General features: G+C 34.8%; 3 protein-coding genes across 3 annotated transcripts in view; all 3 read right to left on the bottom strand.

Annotated features, from left to right (window-relative positions):
- The window catches only part of LOC117115153 (sodium-dependent phosphate transport protein 2B-like), a 16,794-nt gene extending 16,131 nt beyond the window's left edge, over positions 1–663 (bottom strand). Inside the window, exon 1 of the mRNA XM_033258841.1 lies at positions 505–663. Coding sequence (XP_033114732.1) covers positions 505–570 — 66 coding nt within the window. The 5' untranslated portion in view covers positions 571–663. The remainder of the gene's footprint in view (positions 1–504) is intronic.
- A 3,993-nt stretch (positions 664–4,656) lies between these two features.
- LOC117115166 (sodium-dependent phosphate transport protein 2A-like) lies at positions 4,657–11,041 on the bottom strand. The gene is made up of 6 exons (XM_033258874.1): positions 10,738–11,041; positions 9,301–9,439; positions 8,352–8,624; positions 7,928–8,238; positions 7,028–7,217; positions 4,657–6,463 (listed from the first exon to the last, which is right to left on the bottom strand). Exons 1-6 carry the CDS (start codon positions 10,975–10,977, stop codon positions 5,505–5,507), a joined length of 2,112 nt encoding a protein of 703 aa, XP_033114765.1. The 5' UTR covers positions 10,978–11,041; the 3' UTR covers positions 4,657–5,504.
- Positions 11,042–18,608: 7,567 nt separating this feature from the next.
- Positions 18,609–20,670, bottom strand: part of LOC117115175 (sodium-dependent phosphate transport protein 2B-like) — a 14,442-nt gene continuing 12,380 nt past the window's right edge. Inside the window, exon 6 of the mRNA XM_033258882.1 lies at positions 18,609–20,171. Within this exon, the coding sequence (XP_033114773.1) occupies positions 19,201–20,171 (971 nt within the window). The 3' untranslated portion in view covers positions 18,609–19,200. The remainder of the gene's footprint in view (positions 20,172–20,670) is intronic.

Raw genomic sequence — 20,670 nt, 5'->3', positions numbered from 1 at the left:
CTCATTTGGTGGTCCAGGGGCAGAGGTGTTTGTGAAAAAAGCGACAAAGTAGCATTTTGAGGGTCTTACATAAGATTTCTCAAACACATAATTTATGAATATTTCATTAATTTGGGTGTTTTTGGAACCTGAAAAAAGTATCGTTATGTCCTGTAGGCCCTACATCTGTAGGCCTATAGATAACATTCTTCATATTATTATTAAATCAACCTGCAATCACAGGAGACGATCAATTTCTAACAAATTTCATACCACATTATTAAATATCAACGGTTAGATAAGCTGGCAAATATATAATGCATTGAAATTTCGGGGGGGGGGGAGTGCGTCCGCACCCTCTGCACCCCCTGCCTACGGGCCTGCTATTTAGTACTAAATAACGCGCGAAATTCAAATTACTGATGATGATACCGCGCTAAATCATCTGACAGTGGATACGATAAGTGGATCCAACAATATTAATATTAGCCACAAATAGCAATATAAATATGTAAAGAAACTTACGATAGCCAAGGGGACGACTTCCAATACGACTTCATTGTCTTCAACTGGCGGTTCTTGAAACTCCATTGCATGTATGATTTACTAAATGTTTTTATCAGTGTGGAAATACCTAGCGTAGACCCATACGTCCGTTGCATTCACAAAGAATACAGTACACTACACAATCCTTATGTTTTCAGCAATTATATGAATATTCATTACCGTATTACTAACGTCATTGCCATTTCAATATTACTACGCGACCGGTAAATCTGATTACCATGGATAAGATAAATCATTATTATGTATTACAAATACTGGAAACTAGTGACTTTTTATATTTTCAAGTGTCTAATGTGCTAAAATGGCAACTGGATTATAAAACGAATTGTTTCTGAAACTATTTATGAGTGCATGAAGAAAGCTTCAAAGAGTAAAGGAAAGCCCGCGTAAATTCTAGTGGTCGTTGCCAAACAAGAGGAGGCGTGGCTACTTCTCATTCATTCATTCATCACAGTACTGTAATCAGTCACGACTCTTGTCCCAATGCCATTGCTAAGCCCTGTTGCATGCATGGTGTTCACATGCTCACCGCGTTTATGACCGTTAGTTACGTGATGTCACAAATCCGTCGTCGACACAGACCGTTCGCAAGCGGCGCTGTTTGTGCACCGGTCTCAGAGCCGTAGATAGAGAGAGTTTGGCCAACTTGGCGCATGGGCGCCATGTTGTCACCAAACAGCGTGCGCGCGTAGCTTTATAACATTTTATAAAACACTGATGCTGCATAAACTTTCTTTCATTATTCTGTTCATGAGGACAATTCAATAATGGGATTTTAACATATCATTGTAAATATCATATACTGTATAATCATATTTACCTAACTTTGGAATTAATTAATCAGTGACGTGCTGTATTATTTCGAGAAGATAAAGTGAGGACGATTCTTTTTTTTTTTTTTTTTCGTTACGATTATCTTTTTGTTTTAAAAGTCTATCATCTAGGCCTATACCTAGTTGCTAGCAGCCTACTCTATATAGAATGAGGCTCCTAAGAAGAGGCAACACTGCAGAGGAGAAAGGTTGGTTGTGCAGACAGAGTAGGTTTGTGAATCGTCGGCGATAATATTAATTTCGCCTGTAAATGAATGGTAAAAATATTAATAACATGAAAGTTTTCTAATTGTATCTAGGCCTATGACTTCGTAAACATTAATTTATGAAATAAAATATGCTGGTCATCTTCAAACCAACAAATAGCCTAGGGCCTAGGCCTAGGCCTATTTGTAAATTGTAATCTAAACAATAAATCAAAGTTGAAGAATTATTGCATTGAGAGAAATTTTTGTACAACATATGCCTAATCATTCATAATCAAGAAGCTAGGCCTTGTAAGTAAAATAACAGCATTCTCCACACTTCTGTTTATAATATTAGTGAGTTATAATATTATTATTATTACTGTATTATTATTTATTATTATTATTTATTATTATTATTATTTATTATTATTATATATTATTCATTATTTACTATTCATTGAAATTTTGATTTGTAATTTAATTGTAAATCATTTAAACGTTTTGATTTAAAATATGTATTAAAACAATCAATATATTATAATACAATTAGGCCTATATCTTTAAAAAATATATTTTTATCTTTAAAATCTTTACTATTTAGTTGCACAATTAATTGAATTGTAAAGCACAATTGTGCATGTTTGCATAGCACAGGTTCCTTGGACAAGTTTTCGCTTTTATTTGAGGATTCAATTTTTATTTTTAATTATAATTTAAGCTACCACTGATACTAGTCTTCATGTAGCTTTCTGTAAATTTTATATAATTTAATAGCAACATTGCATCTTTTTATAAATCATTGCTGCTTGAAAATTCTTCCTTTTTTTTTTAATTATCATCGTAATTAAGCTGATTTAAGTACTACCTTAAGGTGTTCGGCCGAAGAAGTACCGAAATTTAGGCCTGTCTAGGCCTAGTAGTAGTAGGTGGATATATATATTACCGCGAAGTGGGGTGGGCGGTACATGCCTTATATAATTTACTACGTGGATAGCGAGATTTTTCGATCGCCATACAAAGTTAAAATAAAATCCCAAATCCTCCTCCTTTTTGGAATTTAAGGAAATTAATACATTTTTGTTTCTTTGTTGGATCGATTGCAGCAACCCCAAACCTAACATAACGGTATTTCACATTATATAGCATTAATCATCTATAATAACTGCTAACTTCCTACCCTATCGCGTTGTTTTATTTTGGTGACAATATGGCCGGTGTAAGTCACGTGATTGAAACCGAGTTGGCCAAACTCTCTATCTACGGCTCTGACCGGTCTAAAAAGTATCGTAAAAAGAGAAAAAGATAAAATAAAAATTTAAAAAAAATAGGTACAGCATGGACATATTTAAGGTATACTGTAATTGTTTGTTTAAATATTTGATTTATGATATAATGTAAAGCACATAGAAGCCTTTTCATGTAATATTTATTATTATGTTACTATTATTATTAATCATATTATTATCATTAATCATTATCATTATTATCGATATCATTATCATAATTATTATCCTTATATTTCGATGTGTAGGCCTATTTGATTATTATAATTAAAATTATTACAGTTGATAAGGATTTTTCTTGATTTAATTTGATGACTTAATTGAATAACACAGAAGATGTTATAGTTGTTTTGTTTTAATGTTTTATGGCATTTATGAATAATGTCGATTAAAGAAAATATTAAAATTGGCGTCACAATGTTTGGCTGTATTTCTATAAATTCGTTTCCATGACCACAAGTACGGTAGGCCTGAAGGAATTAGGTACACACGTTTCTGCTTAGCATTGGTTAATCACATCACCACGCTTCGTTTAATTATTTTGGTTGTTTAACCCATTCACAAAAAAAAAAAAAAAAAAAGGTCTAAAAGGTGTTCAGAGAATAGAACCGAAGGCGAGAATTGACATTTTAAGAAAAATGATGACGTCATCCCTAGTTCTTACGGAAAAACAAATTACAGTACAATATGCAGTAGGCTATAGTATGCGGGGGTACCGTCAGTACTGTGCTAATTAAAAATACGATATTCGACATCGATAGAAATTTAAATTGAAAATAAATTGCTGCAAAATCAAGCTACTGTATTGTATTTGTAGTTTAAATGTTGTTTAGGCTCATTTCAGGGAAATGTTATATTACAGTACTTCATAGACAAGTGTGTACATGGCTCTTTGATGTTTATGGTCTGTTATTTTGATGAAACCAGTAAGTTGTTACAAAACTTCCTGATGAAAATATCAAATTGGTTATCACCACATTTGTGTGCGACACTGATTTTAACTGTGTTATTTCCTAATAAATTGATGGATTTGACTACTGTATAAAGTTTCATTTTTTATTTAAAAAAAAAAATGGTATCCCGAATATTCTAGTTTAACAGGACCATACAAAGCCATAAAAACTTTTTTATTCGGTGGACCCCTTGCCAAGCCGGAAAATCTGGAGGAACCGCTGGAACAAAGGCATAGCAACCAGCGTTTATGACCACATTAAAACACGTTATTTTTATAGCTTAAATGACCTCTTCCGGGGCGTCTGACGAGAAGGGTACAGGCCTACGATGGTTGTATTCACATTTCACCACTGGCGGCACCACTGCTTCGTTTGATAAACCGTTCTCCACCAAAACTCAATTCTCGGTAAACATCTTTGTATAGAACTAATAATTTTAATTCATAAGTGTATGGCAAAGATATTATTCAAAATTTGTACATGTATACATACAAACTGAAGACTTGGTTACGCATGGTTTTCTTCAAGAATTAATTTCCCTCTAATTCAATCACACATCTCGGGTGGGGGGGGCATTTTCAGATGCCAACTAAGAGCACATAATTTTTTTTAAATCCCAAATAGAAGACGCCACCTCCAAAAACCACCCATTGCTAAATCCGCCACTGAATTGTGTTAAGCTCTGTCTGTACTAACAAATTTTATGCAACAAATAAATGTGATATGACCATATTTTGATCACATAAAATTTATAAAGTAGTTTGGACAGAGCATTAATAAAAGGATGACAAACAGAATGACAAATATGAAACCAACTGAAATTTTTTAACATTTTTATTTCAATTTTCATAAATTTTTCTTTTTTTAACTTTCAGGTCAGATGTACACAGTACATGTATTGCCAAGATCCAGGCTGATCTATAAAAATGTACAACACAATACAGCATTTACTTCTGTATTCAAAACCACATACAAGGTAGTATACTGTACATAGTACAGTCACACTGTATATTATCATCAGCAAAAGTTTAAATAAGATAAATTATTTTATATACAGTATTTACATATTGTCCATACAAAGACTACCTTAGAACTACCTTTTTTTTTTTTTTTTAAATAGGTTATTGCTTGCTTTTTTAGTAACCTTGGTACACAGCACTGGGTTGTAAAAATACCCCCAACCCTTACAAAAAGGTATTGTACTGATAAATTTGTTATATAGAAAAACATACTTAAGCATTTACCAAATACATAAATTCTAAAAACAGCAGTTATCAATAGTAAAAATAACTTTAAAAAAACTTATACCATTGAGTAATATGGCCTCACTTTATCATCTGATATTCGTGGGATAAAATGATTATATTTTGATAGAATGCATCATTAGACATAAGTTGCTAATTGTCATCAATGTAAATATACATTGGAAAATGAATGACATTTATCATTAACGGGGGTGGGTCGAGAATTATTAACTTTAAAGTACTGTAAAGCATTTGATTAAATTCTAATTCTAAATAAGGCAGCAGAAAGCTATGGCAGTCGAAAAAAAATAATTCAAATAATTTTATAAAATAACTTTAAATAAGTACTGTATACTTTAATGTATCAACTTAAACATACGGAAAAGCATTATCAAGTACCAATTCTAAATATGGCAGTTAGTAAACTATGGCACCAGTACAACATTATAAAATAATGTTATACACTACTTATAGTTAAAATAGACTGAGAAGTGGATATAGTCGATGTAAATGATGATGATGTATTTGAAGAGTTACTGATATCCATGTCAACAGCCACAAAATCAATATTTTGGAAATTTATAGATTGTTTGTTCGATTTTATACAACGCCTGCAGATACAACACATCATTAATTTTGTGATCAGTTTATCTACAGGCTCTAACGAGTGTGTCCAAAGTGGGAAATGTTCCCATGTCTTTAAACACTCTGGTAAAAACCTACAACACTTCTTTTGCATAACATTAATAACTATAATTAATAAAAGTATAGTGATCAGCGTTATCCCAACAGAAAGAAAGACTACAACTCCTGCCATGGACAGTGCAAAGACAAACCCAGGCAGCAAGAAAAACATAACAATTAAGTAAAGTACTGCAAACCAGCGATATTTTGCTGTTGTGTTTCCCAAGCCTTTAGCTAGTTTAATAGGTAGCTTACGCAAAAATGGAATAGGATACCAGATTAGAATACCTGAAATATTGAATAATAAATGGCACAAGGCTATCTGTAAAGAGCTCTCAAACTTCCCCCCCGAACATGCTAATGCAGCCAGCATTCCAGTAGCGGTCGTCCCGATGTTTGAGCCTAGGGTTAAAGGGTACATGCGCTCAAGTTTGATCACCCCCATCCCAACAAGCGGTGTCATAGCGGAGGTGAAGACTGAACTGCTCTGCACAATAAATGTCATCACAGCGCCAACAATTATCGCTAGGTAGCCAGTGAGGCATGAAAACTTGCCTGGTAAATTCGAATTCAGTGTCTTCCTGACGATTTTAGCGACACGCCCACGAAGCATAGAATTCAGGATCCTGACGAGGCCGATCAGGCATGCACAAAGAAGTAACAACGAAACGACAAGAAGAATTCCACCAATTGCAGTCTCCGAAAGATTTGAATTAGCAAAGAGGTAGGGACCTGAATAAAGTGAAAAAGAAAAAAAATGTTCAATACAAATCTTAGAGATTTTCTACTTTCATAAAAAACATTTCATTTATTTTTTTTTAAATCAAGACATTAAATATTTTTTTACATGTCAGAATACCAGATATACTGTCCATGATTTCTCCTTGCCAGATCTCATAATTTGTAAATTTAATTTAAATTATTTAGCAATAGGTCTGAAAATTAGTCAAAACCTATTTAATCCAATTTGTGTTAAACTTAAGTTATTAAAATTAACTACTGTATTTCAATGACCAGATGCAAATTATGAAATTTCTATACACATTTTATGACAGATCGATACTTATTAACACATTACCCACTTAATTTTTTAGAAACTCCTTTTTGAAGTTTCATTTAATACCTACATAATTTTAGATGTTGGGTAAATTGTTTAATCGACAACAATTTGAAATAATTAGCAATAACATCAATTTGAATTTAACTGGTCTAAAAAATGTACTCTCTTATGAAATGTATAGACGTGAACTTTCCAGACCATTAGCTAACAAACAAATAACAGTTAAATTAACTTACATGATTTTGTGCCAACTTCCTCAAAGAGCATTTCATTGCCACTGGATGTAGTGTTCAGATCTGTTGTGTTCACAGTAGTTGTATTCAACTCAACTGGCATCATCATCTTCTCGCACCATTTCTTCAGTAGGCTAGTTTCTTTAGCCTGTAGCTCACCGGTGGAAATCTTGTTCAGAACTTTACTGTCGATCTGTAAATAGAACAACAAAATATAAGAATCTGATTGATGGTTAACTCTTGTATGCCCATATAGTCATCATGTGCCTATATATGGTCATGACCATATTTAGGCATGTTGGACGTTTTGTTAAAAACAATTTGATTGACTGGACAGAGCTTAAGAACCTGATTGATGGTTTACAAATTAATCTGAAAATTTAGCATCTGCCTTTGATTGTCACATGTATGAAACTAGGCCAGGAATACTAGGACTGTCTTTTTTTAAAACTATTTTTCTTGAGGTACGGTATACACTTAGGTAAAGGTGGCCCTGGCAAAAATGGTCCCTGAATAAAAGGCCCCTGAAAATAGGTCCCGGTAAAAATGGCCCCAAATGACAGGTAGGTACACCTACTGTACTGCATTATAGAGGGTATTACATAGTCACACATACTGGTTTTTCTAGTTTTTAAAAAATAAAAATCTCATTTGACATTTTACCTCAGCCTCAATTTGTTCTTATTTTGTTCTTATTATTTAAGCAATTTCAGCCTCAGTGTTCTTATAAAATGTGTTCTTAAAAAAACTAAAAAGTGTAAGCTATTTCAGTAATGATAAAGAATACTAAGGTTGGCAACAGCTAGGGAAAATCACCATTGCAAATACCATACAATGGTACACTTTTCATAGCCACTCACTGCCTTTCTCTAAAATAAATAACCTTAAAGATCATTGTCGTACCTGAATTATCATCTTGGTGAACGGCTTGGTGATGACCTTAAGGAGCTCGACATTTGCAGCCTCATTACTCTGAATATTGAACTGCTCTACGATCCAATTGGTTAAATGGTAGAGGTATCCAGTAACAGCCTCTATTGGAAGAAGTACGATGACAGCTAACCAGTTGAACATATCATGTACAGTAGCACCGCCAAAAGCCCTACGGAACTCGTTCCTGTCACCAGACTGAGCGAGGGAGACAATCGTGTTGGTCACGGATGTTCCAATATTAGCACCCATAATGATGAAGATAGCCGGTTGCACTTGCAATACTAAAGGCGAAAATGAAGTTTTGAAAGATTAATTGCATATAGAGTTTTCTTTCTATCAAAATTTAATGTTGCAAAAAATTTAAAATTTTGTAAAATTCAGATGAATAACTTACATTCTGCTGCAACCATGGAAACGATAATGGAGGTAGATGTACTAGAGCTCTGAACCAGCACGGTCACCATTATCCCAATCATAAGGCCACAGACGGGGTTGCTTAGCAACTCATTCTGAGATAGCGCTTCTCCTGCTGTCTTTCCCCCCAGCAGACGGAATGCGGAGCTCATCAGATCAAGGGAACAGATGAAGAAGTACAGGAACATCAATACAAAAACAGGCTTCAGAAACCAGAGCATCACACGTTTCAGTTTTTTCGTCCCGTTTAGATCTGTGTACACAAGAAAGAAAAGGCCTACTGTAGTATTTGTTGGATTTCTCTTGCTAAATGCATCTCATAAAAATCCTATGAAATTAGTATGGATATTGCACAACTCCTCTTCTTTTTTTTTTTTTAACTATAATACTTAAGCCTTTTGATGACCTCCCAACTTGGGAAACTACATTACCTAAGTTTAACTTTTAATTATGACTAATTAAATCCGAAAGAAGCGTTATTTTAATTTAATGTAGTTTCTTAGTGGTTCAAAAGCATTGAGGCAGTTTTTATTGTGGAAGGCATTATAAAAATACATGACCACTGTACTGTAAATGAGTTTAATGTAATACAGTAAAATTTGTTGCAATATATATTCCATTCCAAATATATCTTATCAATACATCTATAATTAAATAAGATCCCAAAGTGGGTTATCTATGTAAATATGCCAAGTACATTGTTGCCCAATTGGTTTACTGATACCAGTTATCAGTCACTACTTGAATAATCTTAAGTAAACAAACAATCATAATATTTTCTTTTTACTATAATAAACTAGAGTCTGTTGGTTATTCTTAAAATATGAACGAATGTTATTGTCCTAATTCAGTCCCTGCACACATATCATCAAAGAGATTGGTGTAACAATAGCCTCTGCCTAATAAGAGACATGCAACTCATTCCTTACCATTCCATGGTACTGTTGTATCTTGGATATCGACCAGACTCCAGTGATCTTCTAAATCTTCATTGTCTTTAGCAGCATTCTTCATGTTCATCAACTGCATATGTTGGGGATCAACCTGCTCCTTTGTTATCATGTTACTCTAAATAAAGAAAAACAAAGCATATGATAAGAATAGGTATACCGAGTGGTGCCTTCAGAATTTTGAAAAGGTGAGTGCTGAATAGAAATACAGTAGGCCTATTACACTTTTTTTGCCCAGACTCAGTGTTCTTATTTTTTGGAAGATTTCAGGCTCAAAATGTTCTTATTTTACACAATTGTCAAACATACTGTAGAAAATTATCATTGTACAGCAGTATACATTGTACTGGAATGTAGGAAAAATGGCCCCAGAAAACTGCCCCTGAGACATAGGACCCCGAAAAAAGGTGCTGGTAAAAATGGCACGAAATGATGGGTACGTTAAGTACAGTCACACCTACACATAAGGTACAAATATTCTTTTGTTCTAGTTTTTTTTAAATAAAATTCTCATGACATTTTTACCTCAGCCTCAATTTGTTCTTATTTTGTTCTTAATTTTTTCAGCCTCAGTGTTCTTATAAAATGTGTTCTTATTAAAAAAAAGTGTACATCCACTGAACTTCAAATTACATAATGTGAAAAACTAGGCCTAGGCAGAGAGCATATTGATGGCCAACTACTACACCATAAATTGGTTAATTTATTTCCACACTTCAATATTTTTAACAAAAAAGAGGGGTGAGCAGGCACTGTGAAAATCCCTCTGGTTACACCTGACTGATACTGTACAGTAACTCTTCTTTTCTAATGTCTAGCATCTGCGCCGGTTGGGATGTTCGTTAATTCAAATAGAGCTCCAGGTTTCAGCTTAATAATTACTGGAAACCCATGTAATATTGTTCAGTGTTTCTATGTATTGCAAATCTAGGCCTAGGCTATGGATGGATAAAAAAAAAATAAAAATTGAATACAACTCCATCAAAATAGTTTCACACAGTACTTAATTATTTGTCAGCTAGCCTAAGCTACTGACTGATGAAGGGAGGTCTAGGCCTAGGCTAGGCCTACTATTTTATAAGTACTGTATTACATATTAAGGAAAGTACTGTACTACTAGCTTGTGAGTACACTAGGCCTAAGCCCTCCTCCTAAGGAAAAGTGTATTAAAGGACTTGTGAAATATAGCTAATAGTGTATTAAGTAGGGCGCTCCTCCCACACCTACCAAGAAATGTCATTTTGAAGACACGTGCTGTTGGACAAAGAAAGAACAAACTTGAAAATACAAAATTAATTTATAAATTAATTATGAAATAAACTTTATAAAACACATGATTAGCTAAACCCCAGGGCTATAGAGTACTAAGTAGCTAAACAATAAATATTATTGGCAATAATAAAATTAATAACTTACTGGAAGTGGTACCACATCATCATAAGAATTTGCGGCCTCTTGGGCTTTCGGATGAAAATCTGGATTGATGATGATCATCATCGGCTGAGTTTCACCATCTTGATGCCTCTCCGAATCATCGTATGATGGTGGATCTTCGCATTTATTGACACTCGGAACATTTACTTTAGTTGGAATTTGAAGTAGACTTTCAGCAGCTGCCGAGTTAGAAATATTCGTTGAATCTTCAGCGAGAACCATTTTGCTGGCTAACTAACAGGCGCATAATGAAATAGCAGAAACTCGCCGGCCGGTTCTTTACAACTCCCACACGTACACATGCAAAAGGACCAATCACAAAGCAGGGTGTGAAATCGTTTCTCATTGATGATGTTCACATGCTCGCTGCTGGCTAGCGCGTGTTCCATTTTTACGGGGTTGATAATTTATACAATATATGATTATTTCATATCTTTAAATCCATAAAACCACAAACTAATAAAAGTATGTACCATACCATTAAAACGCTTAGTATTAATAGAATATTATGAAAACTAAGAAATGTTAAGACAATGATATTTAAATATTGGAATTTTAATTAAGGCTAGCTACAGATTTTCCCCGTGATTGTCCTAACTTGACCTAACTTGACACTCGGAAACCAAAATAATATACTACGTTCTCATTCATTGATAAATTATTGTAGCTGATAAAAAAAAAACACTCAGACGTTGATGGCAGTATTTCAATAAAACCACCTTGATGGACCGGTTTGTTGATAAAAATACGATATTTTTGCAAGCATTGCTGACCAAAGAAAGGAACAATGGTTAAGTAATCATTTTAGGCCTATTATTCGAATACAATTGTAAATTACAAGAACTAGGTGTTGAAATTCAAATAAAAAAACAATCCACAATTTTGGCATGAAATGGGATGGGGATCCACCAACGTATTGTACGTATAATTACGGTAATTCCGCGCGTTTTCTTTGTTGATCAACCAACAGCAAAATGCAAACATATGACGTTGTCACTTCCGAATCCGCTTTACAGTACCCGCGAAAAAAAAAAGAGCCAGAACAAAGATTCTGGTAGAAGAGATTAGCTACTGTTGAGTGATTTCATTTGTTTTTCTTTTAATATAAAACAACATTGTCTTTTGAGTTTAAAGACCTTAACTGGAACGAATGTTTTGAGACTCGGCTTCGGGGCTGTTGCCTTCCCCAGGCCAAGTGTGGGGAGAGGGGGAAGGTGCATGGGACATTCCCTTGCTAAATCCACCCCCACCCCGACAAAATCAAAGATATGTAAAAAATGAAAATTTGTTGTTATTCAGCCATCAACATTTTTTTTTAAAGCGGCAACACCATTATTCTTATTATTTATCTAGTCCACTTTGATTAATTCATTAGACAATGCTAAAAATACAAACGAGATTACAGAATAAACATAGCGAAAATCTTGTGGCGGTGGAGGTGTACCATTGGCCATGGCGTGGTCTAAACCAAAAAACACTTCGCCCTAATAATAAGACTCTTGCCATTCTTGATAGCCGACCAGTTTGACGAAAACTGGCCGCGAATCCCAGCTTCCAGCCACTTTTCGAACAAGTTTGCCGAATGCCATTCATATGTTTCAATAATATTTTGCACAGTACTTAATTAGGCCTATTTGTAAGATGAGTACCGTAAGTATCCCTAACTTAAGTTGATTTAATAATGGTAGCCATACACAGAATCTTATGGCGTTGGAGGCGTAGCATTGGCCATGTGGTGTTTTCTAAACCTAAAATCACTTCGCCTTAATAATAAAACTCGAGTCACTCTTGATATCCGACCAGTTTGCCGAAAACTGGCCGCGAATCCCAGTTTGCCAGCCACTTTCCGAACAAGTTTGCCGAATGCCATTCATCCGAACGAAGTTATGAAACCCAGTTTGCCGAACGACCCACATACTAGACAGATCGTCCTATTCATCGTTCAGTGGGTAAACAAGTACAAGAGGTGCTTTGGTCAGTGGCGTAGGGTATTTTACATTGGAGTCGGAGGGGGAGGGCTGATATGGATTCGAAGTTTGTATGGGGATGGGGAATGGTTGCTGCTGGCAAGAACGTGAGATGGGGTGATTTTTAACCACTTCAGTGTAGAACACAAAATAAAGCATGATCACTGACAAATGGTAGAAAAAAAGAACAGTGGATCAACAAAATAGCAATGTGATCAACAGGAAACTTGTGACAAAGTCGGAAAGCATGTTAAATTATGCCTACTGGTTTTCTGTTGGTGTCAATGAAAAATTGTTGATTAATTTGTTTCAAATGTTTCGTTTTTGAATCAGCTCATTTATATTAAGTGTCTCTTTTAATCCAATGTATCGAACTTTGCTTTGATCCACTACGATACATATTTATGAATGTATTCTTAATTTAAAATATAGTTGTACATACCGTATGGTAAGTCATGAAACAGAAGTAATTTTGACTTTTTATTCGTAATGGTTGTATCCAATTTGTGCCGCTGGCCTTCAGAATAAAGTCTGGTATCCCAGAATGAAAATATTACACGTTATTTCTTGTCTTTTCATGTCCTCAATCAGGGGCTGACCAGTGGGGAGGGGCGGGGGCACAGAAACACGTGTCCCCCACCCCGTTTTGCTACCACAATTTCTAAACATTTCAATGCATATTAATGTTAGGCCTACGTGCTACTCACTTATCTTTTCTGATTCTGTTGTGATTCCTTCCTCCCCCATTTGAAACTTTCTGGCCCCCACTCCTGTCAATGATAGTTTTTCGATCGCTGTGTTTACTGAAGTTGCATTTTGTCGGACTTTGTATGCAGATTAACACGATAAAATGCCTTCAGATTAGTCTACAGCGTAAAAACGCCAATTTTGATACCGAGGTTGGCCCCTGACCCCGACGAAGGGGGCCCTAGAATTCCCCTGTTCCCCCCATCCTATTACTCGCTGTGTTGGCAAGTAAAACGCACTCCAGCACATCTGCGCTGATTAAGCTGCAATATTATGGAATTATCCCCGAGGAGCTGAATATGTGTTCCATACGTGTTTGATCCAATGACCGGGGTAGTAATGTGAAGCGCTTGGAGGCTTTATGCATGAAGAGCAAGACAGATATATTATTATATATTTACGGTTTTTCATGAACTGCATTAAAATCGCTTATGTTTCAATTGTATTCTGTATTATGTTTGAATGTTTTATTCCAAGTGTTTTAGAATTAATTCTGTGCTGTTACTGGTCAAATATTAAAAGACGAGTTATACAAAAATAATTTACATATATTTTGGGAATTATTCACATCAAGCTCCCCTGAACTTAAATACCATCTTTTGTTTGATGATTTAGAAATCCATTACGAATATCAAATTTTAACAACAAATTGTATAAACCCTATTAATTNNNNTTGTATAAACCCTATTAATTATACTATTGCGAGTAAAGTTTTCGATAATCATTGTAAATTACTTTTAACGATGGCATGGAAAGAACGAAATGATATATATAATACTTTTCTATTGCAAGACTAAATATGTCTGGTTTTAATGTTATTGAATTAAATTTACAATATTTACTTTGTTATATGTACATATGTATGTGTTTGTGTATGTATGTGTATATGTATGTATGTATGTGTGAATATGTGTGTGGGAGGGGTGTGTGTATGTGTGTGCGTCTATGCATGTATGTATTGTGTGTGTATGTATGTATGTATGTATATGTAAGAATGTGTGTATGTGTGTGTGTATACATATATATATATATATATATATATATATATATATATGTATATGTATACTGTATATATATATGTATATGTATATATATATATGTGTGTATATATATATGTTTGTGTGTATGTGTATATGTATGTGTGTATAAGTGATCTATTAACCAACTTACTTATATTATTAGTATTAGCATTTATTTTTATCTCTATTACTATTTTTGCAAACCCTTTTTTTAATTTATATTTCGTTCTACCGCAGTATTTTCTTACTATATTTTATCACAGTAATTAAGTTTTTACTGATTTTGTTATTGTTGCACATCTTTACGGCTGTGCCTCTGTTATAAAAGAGAAGCAATAAAGTTACTTACTTACTTACTTACTGATTTTTATTAAACCACTTGTTGGTAGCCACACAAGTCAAAGGCCCGTATGCAGGAGGGGTGGTGCGAGGGGTGCGTACGCACCCACCCAAATTGCCTTTGAAGGTCAAAATTTTCAGGGGTAGAAAATTCAAGAGACACTCTCGCATGTTCCAGAAATCGATCCACCAAAACTTCTTGACCAATCAGAGCAGTTTCCAACTAGGAATGCCTCTAATTTGTCGTACAAGCAGACTTTTAATTGTATTTATAAGATTTTTGAAGAATTGTAGTGTTTTTTCCCCTGCCGCTTGCGTGTCAATGACTCACCGCTTACAAACTCTTCTTCGTATAGAGAGTTCACTAAAATTATCTTTATTCTGAGAGAGCCATTTCCGGCCAGCTAGAGGTGTTACAATCATAAATTTTCTTACCTCAGCCCCAACCATAGTAGGGCTGAAGTGTTATCGACTCCCATCTGTGAAAGTCCTTCCCTAACCTCTTCTATTTTGTATTCCGAATCCGCAACTGATTACGAGTTGCGAATGTGCAAGCGCTTCACGAAAATTACATACCTAGATTATACACCTACCTGCAGCGCTCGCCAGGGGTGGGTCAAGTAGGGGGAGGCACGTGCCCCCCCCACCCCCCCCCCCCTCCCGTTTTGCCACTAAATTTTTAAATTTTCAATCCAAATCAAGGTTATGTGCTACTCAATTACCTGTTCTAAAACTGTTATGGCCCCCCTGTTTGAAAAATTCTGGATCCGCCCCTGCTCGCGTTATTCGCCTCAGAACAAAAAATGCATTAATTGCCTTCCCTACCTCTTTTCCCAAGATGCATTTTAATTAACATTTGAAGTCTGACTACCAACTTCCTTTAGTTTGGTGCCAAATGTTTCCTGCTGGAGATTGGTTAACATATTATTTATTAATAAGATCAGTATAGACTTATTTTATGCATTCTAGACTTATTTTCTCGATATGTTTTTGACGTCCATCTCATCCACGACGTAAAGCCCTTGTAATTATTCGTTCGTATATTTTTCATTAATTCCATTTATTCATATGGTAAATTTAGTTTTTTCAATGCCCAATAATATTATGCCTTGTTTCCATTGTGCGGTATAGACCTACATTATTTCTTTTACGTTTAAATCTAACAATGTTTTATTTACATTGTTCTTTAAACACCTAGGCTATGTGTATGCCCAATGTAGGAATATATTTTACTCGACCTCGATTTATTTACGAATCTTAGAGTCTTAGAGTGCCGTTTCCGGCCATCTAGTGGTACCATAATATAAAACCATGGTGGGGCTGAGGTGGTATAAACCCTCCATCTGTGAAAATCCCTGCCCCCCCCCCCCCCGCCCCACCACTCTCATTTCCTGAATCTGTCACTGTAAAACCGTTGAATACTGTTGATGATGATGTTGAATCTTCAGAATCAATTAAGACCTCAAATAATCAAAAATGTCTGAGCGCGAAGGGGCTCCGCCCTCTCGACCCCAGCAGAGATCTGCGGCCCCACGTCATTTTGGTCCACTCTCCGCAAATTTTATTTTCTTAATGATAGGCAACCGGGGCCACAGAAAAGGAGTCTCTAATTGGAGATGGCTTTGTATGAAGCTGCCTCTAATTTGAGGGTGTCCTGTATTTGAATGCACTTGTTAACTTACTAACAATATTTATATAAAATTGAAACATTAAAATTGTATACGAAAGTCTACTCTAAGATCAAAAATAAAGTAGTTCCAGCAAGGAGGTATTAAATATAGCCTACCGCATTAACTAAATGATTCGGACCCATTTTTTTTTTTTAAATTAAATTGAGCCACTTTACGGATAAATGACAAACGAATATTGTGTTGTATATATTGTGTTTAAATGGACAAAAATCGGGAAATCGTATAACTCCTTCATCATTATTTTCTTTCTTCTCTTAAGTTGCCACCTTCGTGTTGTTGAAGATTCTGCTTGAGAACTGCCCATTATCTTACAATGCAGAATGCAAATGTGAACTAGACTTGTTTTGTGTATTTTTCATATATGATTCAAATGTAGGATTCTCGATATCTGCAGCTTACACCCTGATTTCTACGTTGTTACTCTATTCATGCTATTCTATCTTGTGGCAACCAATAAAAAGCTGAATATTTAAAAAGAATATTTGGTCATTAACATGGCACTAAAATCATGAAAAGAATATCGGGAACATATACATCTTTTGTTGTATTGAAAATATTTCTGTTGATTTAATATCAGAAATGAATGGTTTTTGCATTGAAAATTATTGTTATGAATTAATTAAAATTCAAATGTAACTCATTCTAAGGACTATCAGAATGGAATTATATAAAGAATGTCATCATTGTATGAAAATGTAATGAAAAACCCATATTAAAAGGACAATTTCACATTTTGGTTAGTGTCCGACACCCCTATTCAAGGGACACCTTTTTGGTCCAGAAGGTGTCCTCTTATTAGGAGTTCTACTGTACATTTCTTTTTAAATTTGGTATGACATGATGGGCTACAGACTTACAGTGCAAGTTTTAACTAAAAAACTCAAGTGTCAATTGTATATACCTTTACAATTTAACTGGTTTTAAATAAAATATCATGAAAGGAATGAAGAGAAATATAAAACCAATAACAAAAACAACACCATCCAAGGTAGTACTTCTGAATACAATTTTATTGATTATTATCAGGTTATCTATCAAACAATAAGAGTGAATAAGAAATACAAAATTACTATTCAACATGAATTTCTCAATTTTTACAATAAACTGTAATATAAAACAGTGCTCTTCTAAATTTTTATGAAGCGGTAATTAAAAATCATGTTAGAATGCCTTTGGCCTGCACTTCTCTGAAATACATTACTGGCCTTTATATTATGCATTTTGATAATAGGCCTAAATTTAATTTTCTAATAATAATAAGTAATATAAACAATAATACTAATAATGATAATATTAATAACTTTATTATTATAAACAATAATAACAATAACATAAACAGTAAAAATTACACAACCAAAACAATAATAAAATCAATAATAATAATAATAATAATAAAAATAATAATAATAATAATAATAATAATAATAATAATAATAATAATAATAATAATAAGTGGAGTTGAATAGCTCAGTGGTTAAGATGCTTGCCTCTGATCCCAAGGTCCTGGGTTCAATTCCTGTCACGACAGGACTTTTCTCACGACAGAAACAACTCCACTCCCTAAGCCTCATAAAGCGACTTCACTGATAATAGCATCACATTATTTCAGTTATTTAAAGAGGGCCCCTGAATATCAGCCCACCTTGTTGGATACGCTGGAAGGGTCACTCTCTATAAATATGGTTTAAAAAATAATAATAATAATATTTATTACGTATTCTGCAATAATTGAGATAATAATAATTTATATCACAACTTTAACAACAAAATTCGGTCATTAAATACAGCGCCGATTTGGCCCTCTATCGAATTTGAAATATCATTATCCCGCACTATGCTCAGCACAATGAGTAGTACTGTATTATATAACATAGTATAGGCCTATATAAGCTATATAATAATAATATATATAAACTATATTATATAAGCTATACAATTTAGTATATAAGCTATAAAATTTTGTAAGGCTATATATGGTATATAATATTGCAACCCGGATTGGTGGTACTACATGCATCAAGGTATATGAAAACCAAGACTTTATATTTACGTGATATTATTACTGTATGAAATTTATTTAGGCCTCATTAAAAGAAATTTAATATATATTTATATATATATATATATATATATATATATATATAATAGCATTGTTATTATTAGTGTTTATGCATTTGTTTATATAATATTAATGTTACTTCACATCATGATATTGATGGTACCCTCAAAGCTTATGTGGTAAATAAGTTCTTTATTGTTAGACACATGCAGTATTAAAAGACAATCTTAATGAAGTATAAAGCTGATGATGATGATGATGATGTTAATGATGACGTATATGACGATGATAATGGGGTAAATAATTTTCAACGGACCCCAGTCCATGCTTCCAAACATAAATGTGCATTTATCATGGGGCTTGCCTTATAACTAGTAAAGATTTTTTGCTACTCCATGTGCATCCGCAGCTTAAATGCATGCCTAGCTTGTATGTAAAGCGGTTAAAACTGTCTAATTCCTTATGTCACTACAAGACCTGCCAGAGCATCAGTTTCTTTAGAATACTTAGGTAAATACTACTATTCTGTACTGTACCGCTATTCTATTTCTATACAATCATCATGAGAACGGCCGGTTTCATTAAAAAAATATTTATATACAAAATTTTGACATAAAATTCAATCACATTGTGCGTGTTCTCTTGTGCGGTGGTCTGGCTCCTTTTTTACTTGGCAGAGTCAGGTATGCTTTATTGGTCGCGCTTTTGTAATCAACGCGGCACGTCGAGTGTCTGTAGGAGATCGGGGGTTTGGCAATTTTAGCGACGTAATCTCCGGTAAAACACCGGCAAACGTGACACATCGCAAAAAGGCGCGAAAGAATCGCATCAATTGGATCTAAGGATCGCAAAAACAACGGCAAGAATTCCCAATCCTGTAGCTTAGCCGGTAAACACTGAGGGCATTTTTCCTGCATGATGTTGATGATAACTATGAGAACGAAAATAAGAAGCAGTGGTAATCCAACTCCGATGAACGCCCCCGTTCCCGCCAGGGATAACAAGAATACAAACCCAGGTAAAACAAAAAACATAATGATAAGATAGAAGATCGCAAACCATCGGTAATCGGCCGTCGTGTTGCCCAGCAATTTAGCCAAATAGACCGGCATTCTGCGCATAAACGGCACAGGGTACCAAATAAGTATGGCGGATATATTAAACAGTAGATGGCATAGAGCAATCTGTAGTGAATTGCTGAAATTACCGCCTGTGCTAGCTAATGCTGCCAGCAAACCGGTTGCTGTGGTTCCGATGTTCGAGCCTAGAGTCAGTGGATACATCCTCTCCAGAGTGATTACTCCCATTCCAACCAATGGCGTCATAGCGGACGTAAAGACAGAGCTGCTCTGTACAATAAAAGTCATAGCGGCACCAACCAGGATGGCGAAGTAGCCCGTCAAGAACGACAGTCGTCCTGGGAAGTCCGCGTTCAAGGTGTTTTTGATAACAGAAGCAAGCTTGCCTTGTAAAATTGAATTCAATGTCTTCACTAGGATCACCAAGCACACACATAACATCAACAAAGAGACACAGAGGAGGATCGCACCAACTGCTTTCTCAGACAGGCCGGTGTCAGCAAAGAGGTAACTACCTAAAGAAATAAATATACATAGTGAGTAGTATTATGAATTATTGACTATGCGTTTTTTTATGATATAGAATTTCTTTATCAGTATATCATCTTTATATTATTTCACTGACTAGTGTAGGTTCTGGGGGGCCCTGGTTCAAGAGTAGCAGTAGTGGCTTTGAGACCCGTATAACTTGGCCGATCAAGCAAAACTACCACCGAGGCTTTGGTTTGGGAGTTGTCTTATCTTGGACAATAAAACGTTTTTACACCCGTATTTCGAACTTTTAGAAAATCGCAGAGGGGATCTATGCAAAGTAGACAAGCACAAACTTAAGAAAGAAAGAGCAACATTACTGACGGTGGCACAAAGGGACGGAGGACTTAACCACTCTCTGTCAGGAAGTCCAGCCAACCTGGCCGACAGACTAACCAGGGTTCTTCCTGAGCTTGTCGGTTCCTTAGTCAAGAGCTATAATGAATCCGCTTACATTGCAGTGGCGTAGAAAAATATTTTTCA

Source organism: Anneissia japonica, unplaced genomic scaffold (assembly GCF_011630105.1).
Source record: "Anneissia japonica isolate Jap-2015-1 unplaced genomic scaffold, ASM1163010v1 scaffold6997_len847652_cov182, whole genome shotgun sequence".
Classification (NCBI taxonomy): domain Eukaryota; kingdom Metazoa; phylum Echinodermata; class Crinoidea; order Comatulida; family Comatulidae; genus Anneissia; species Anneissia japonica.
The sequence above is the reverse complement of the archived record's forward strand: the minus strand, read 5'-3'. Positions and strand labels throughout refer to the sequence as shown.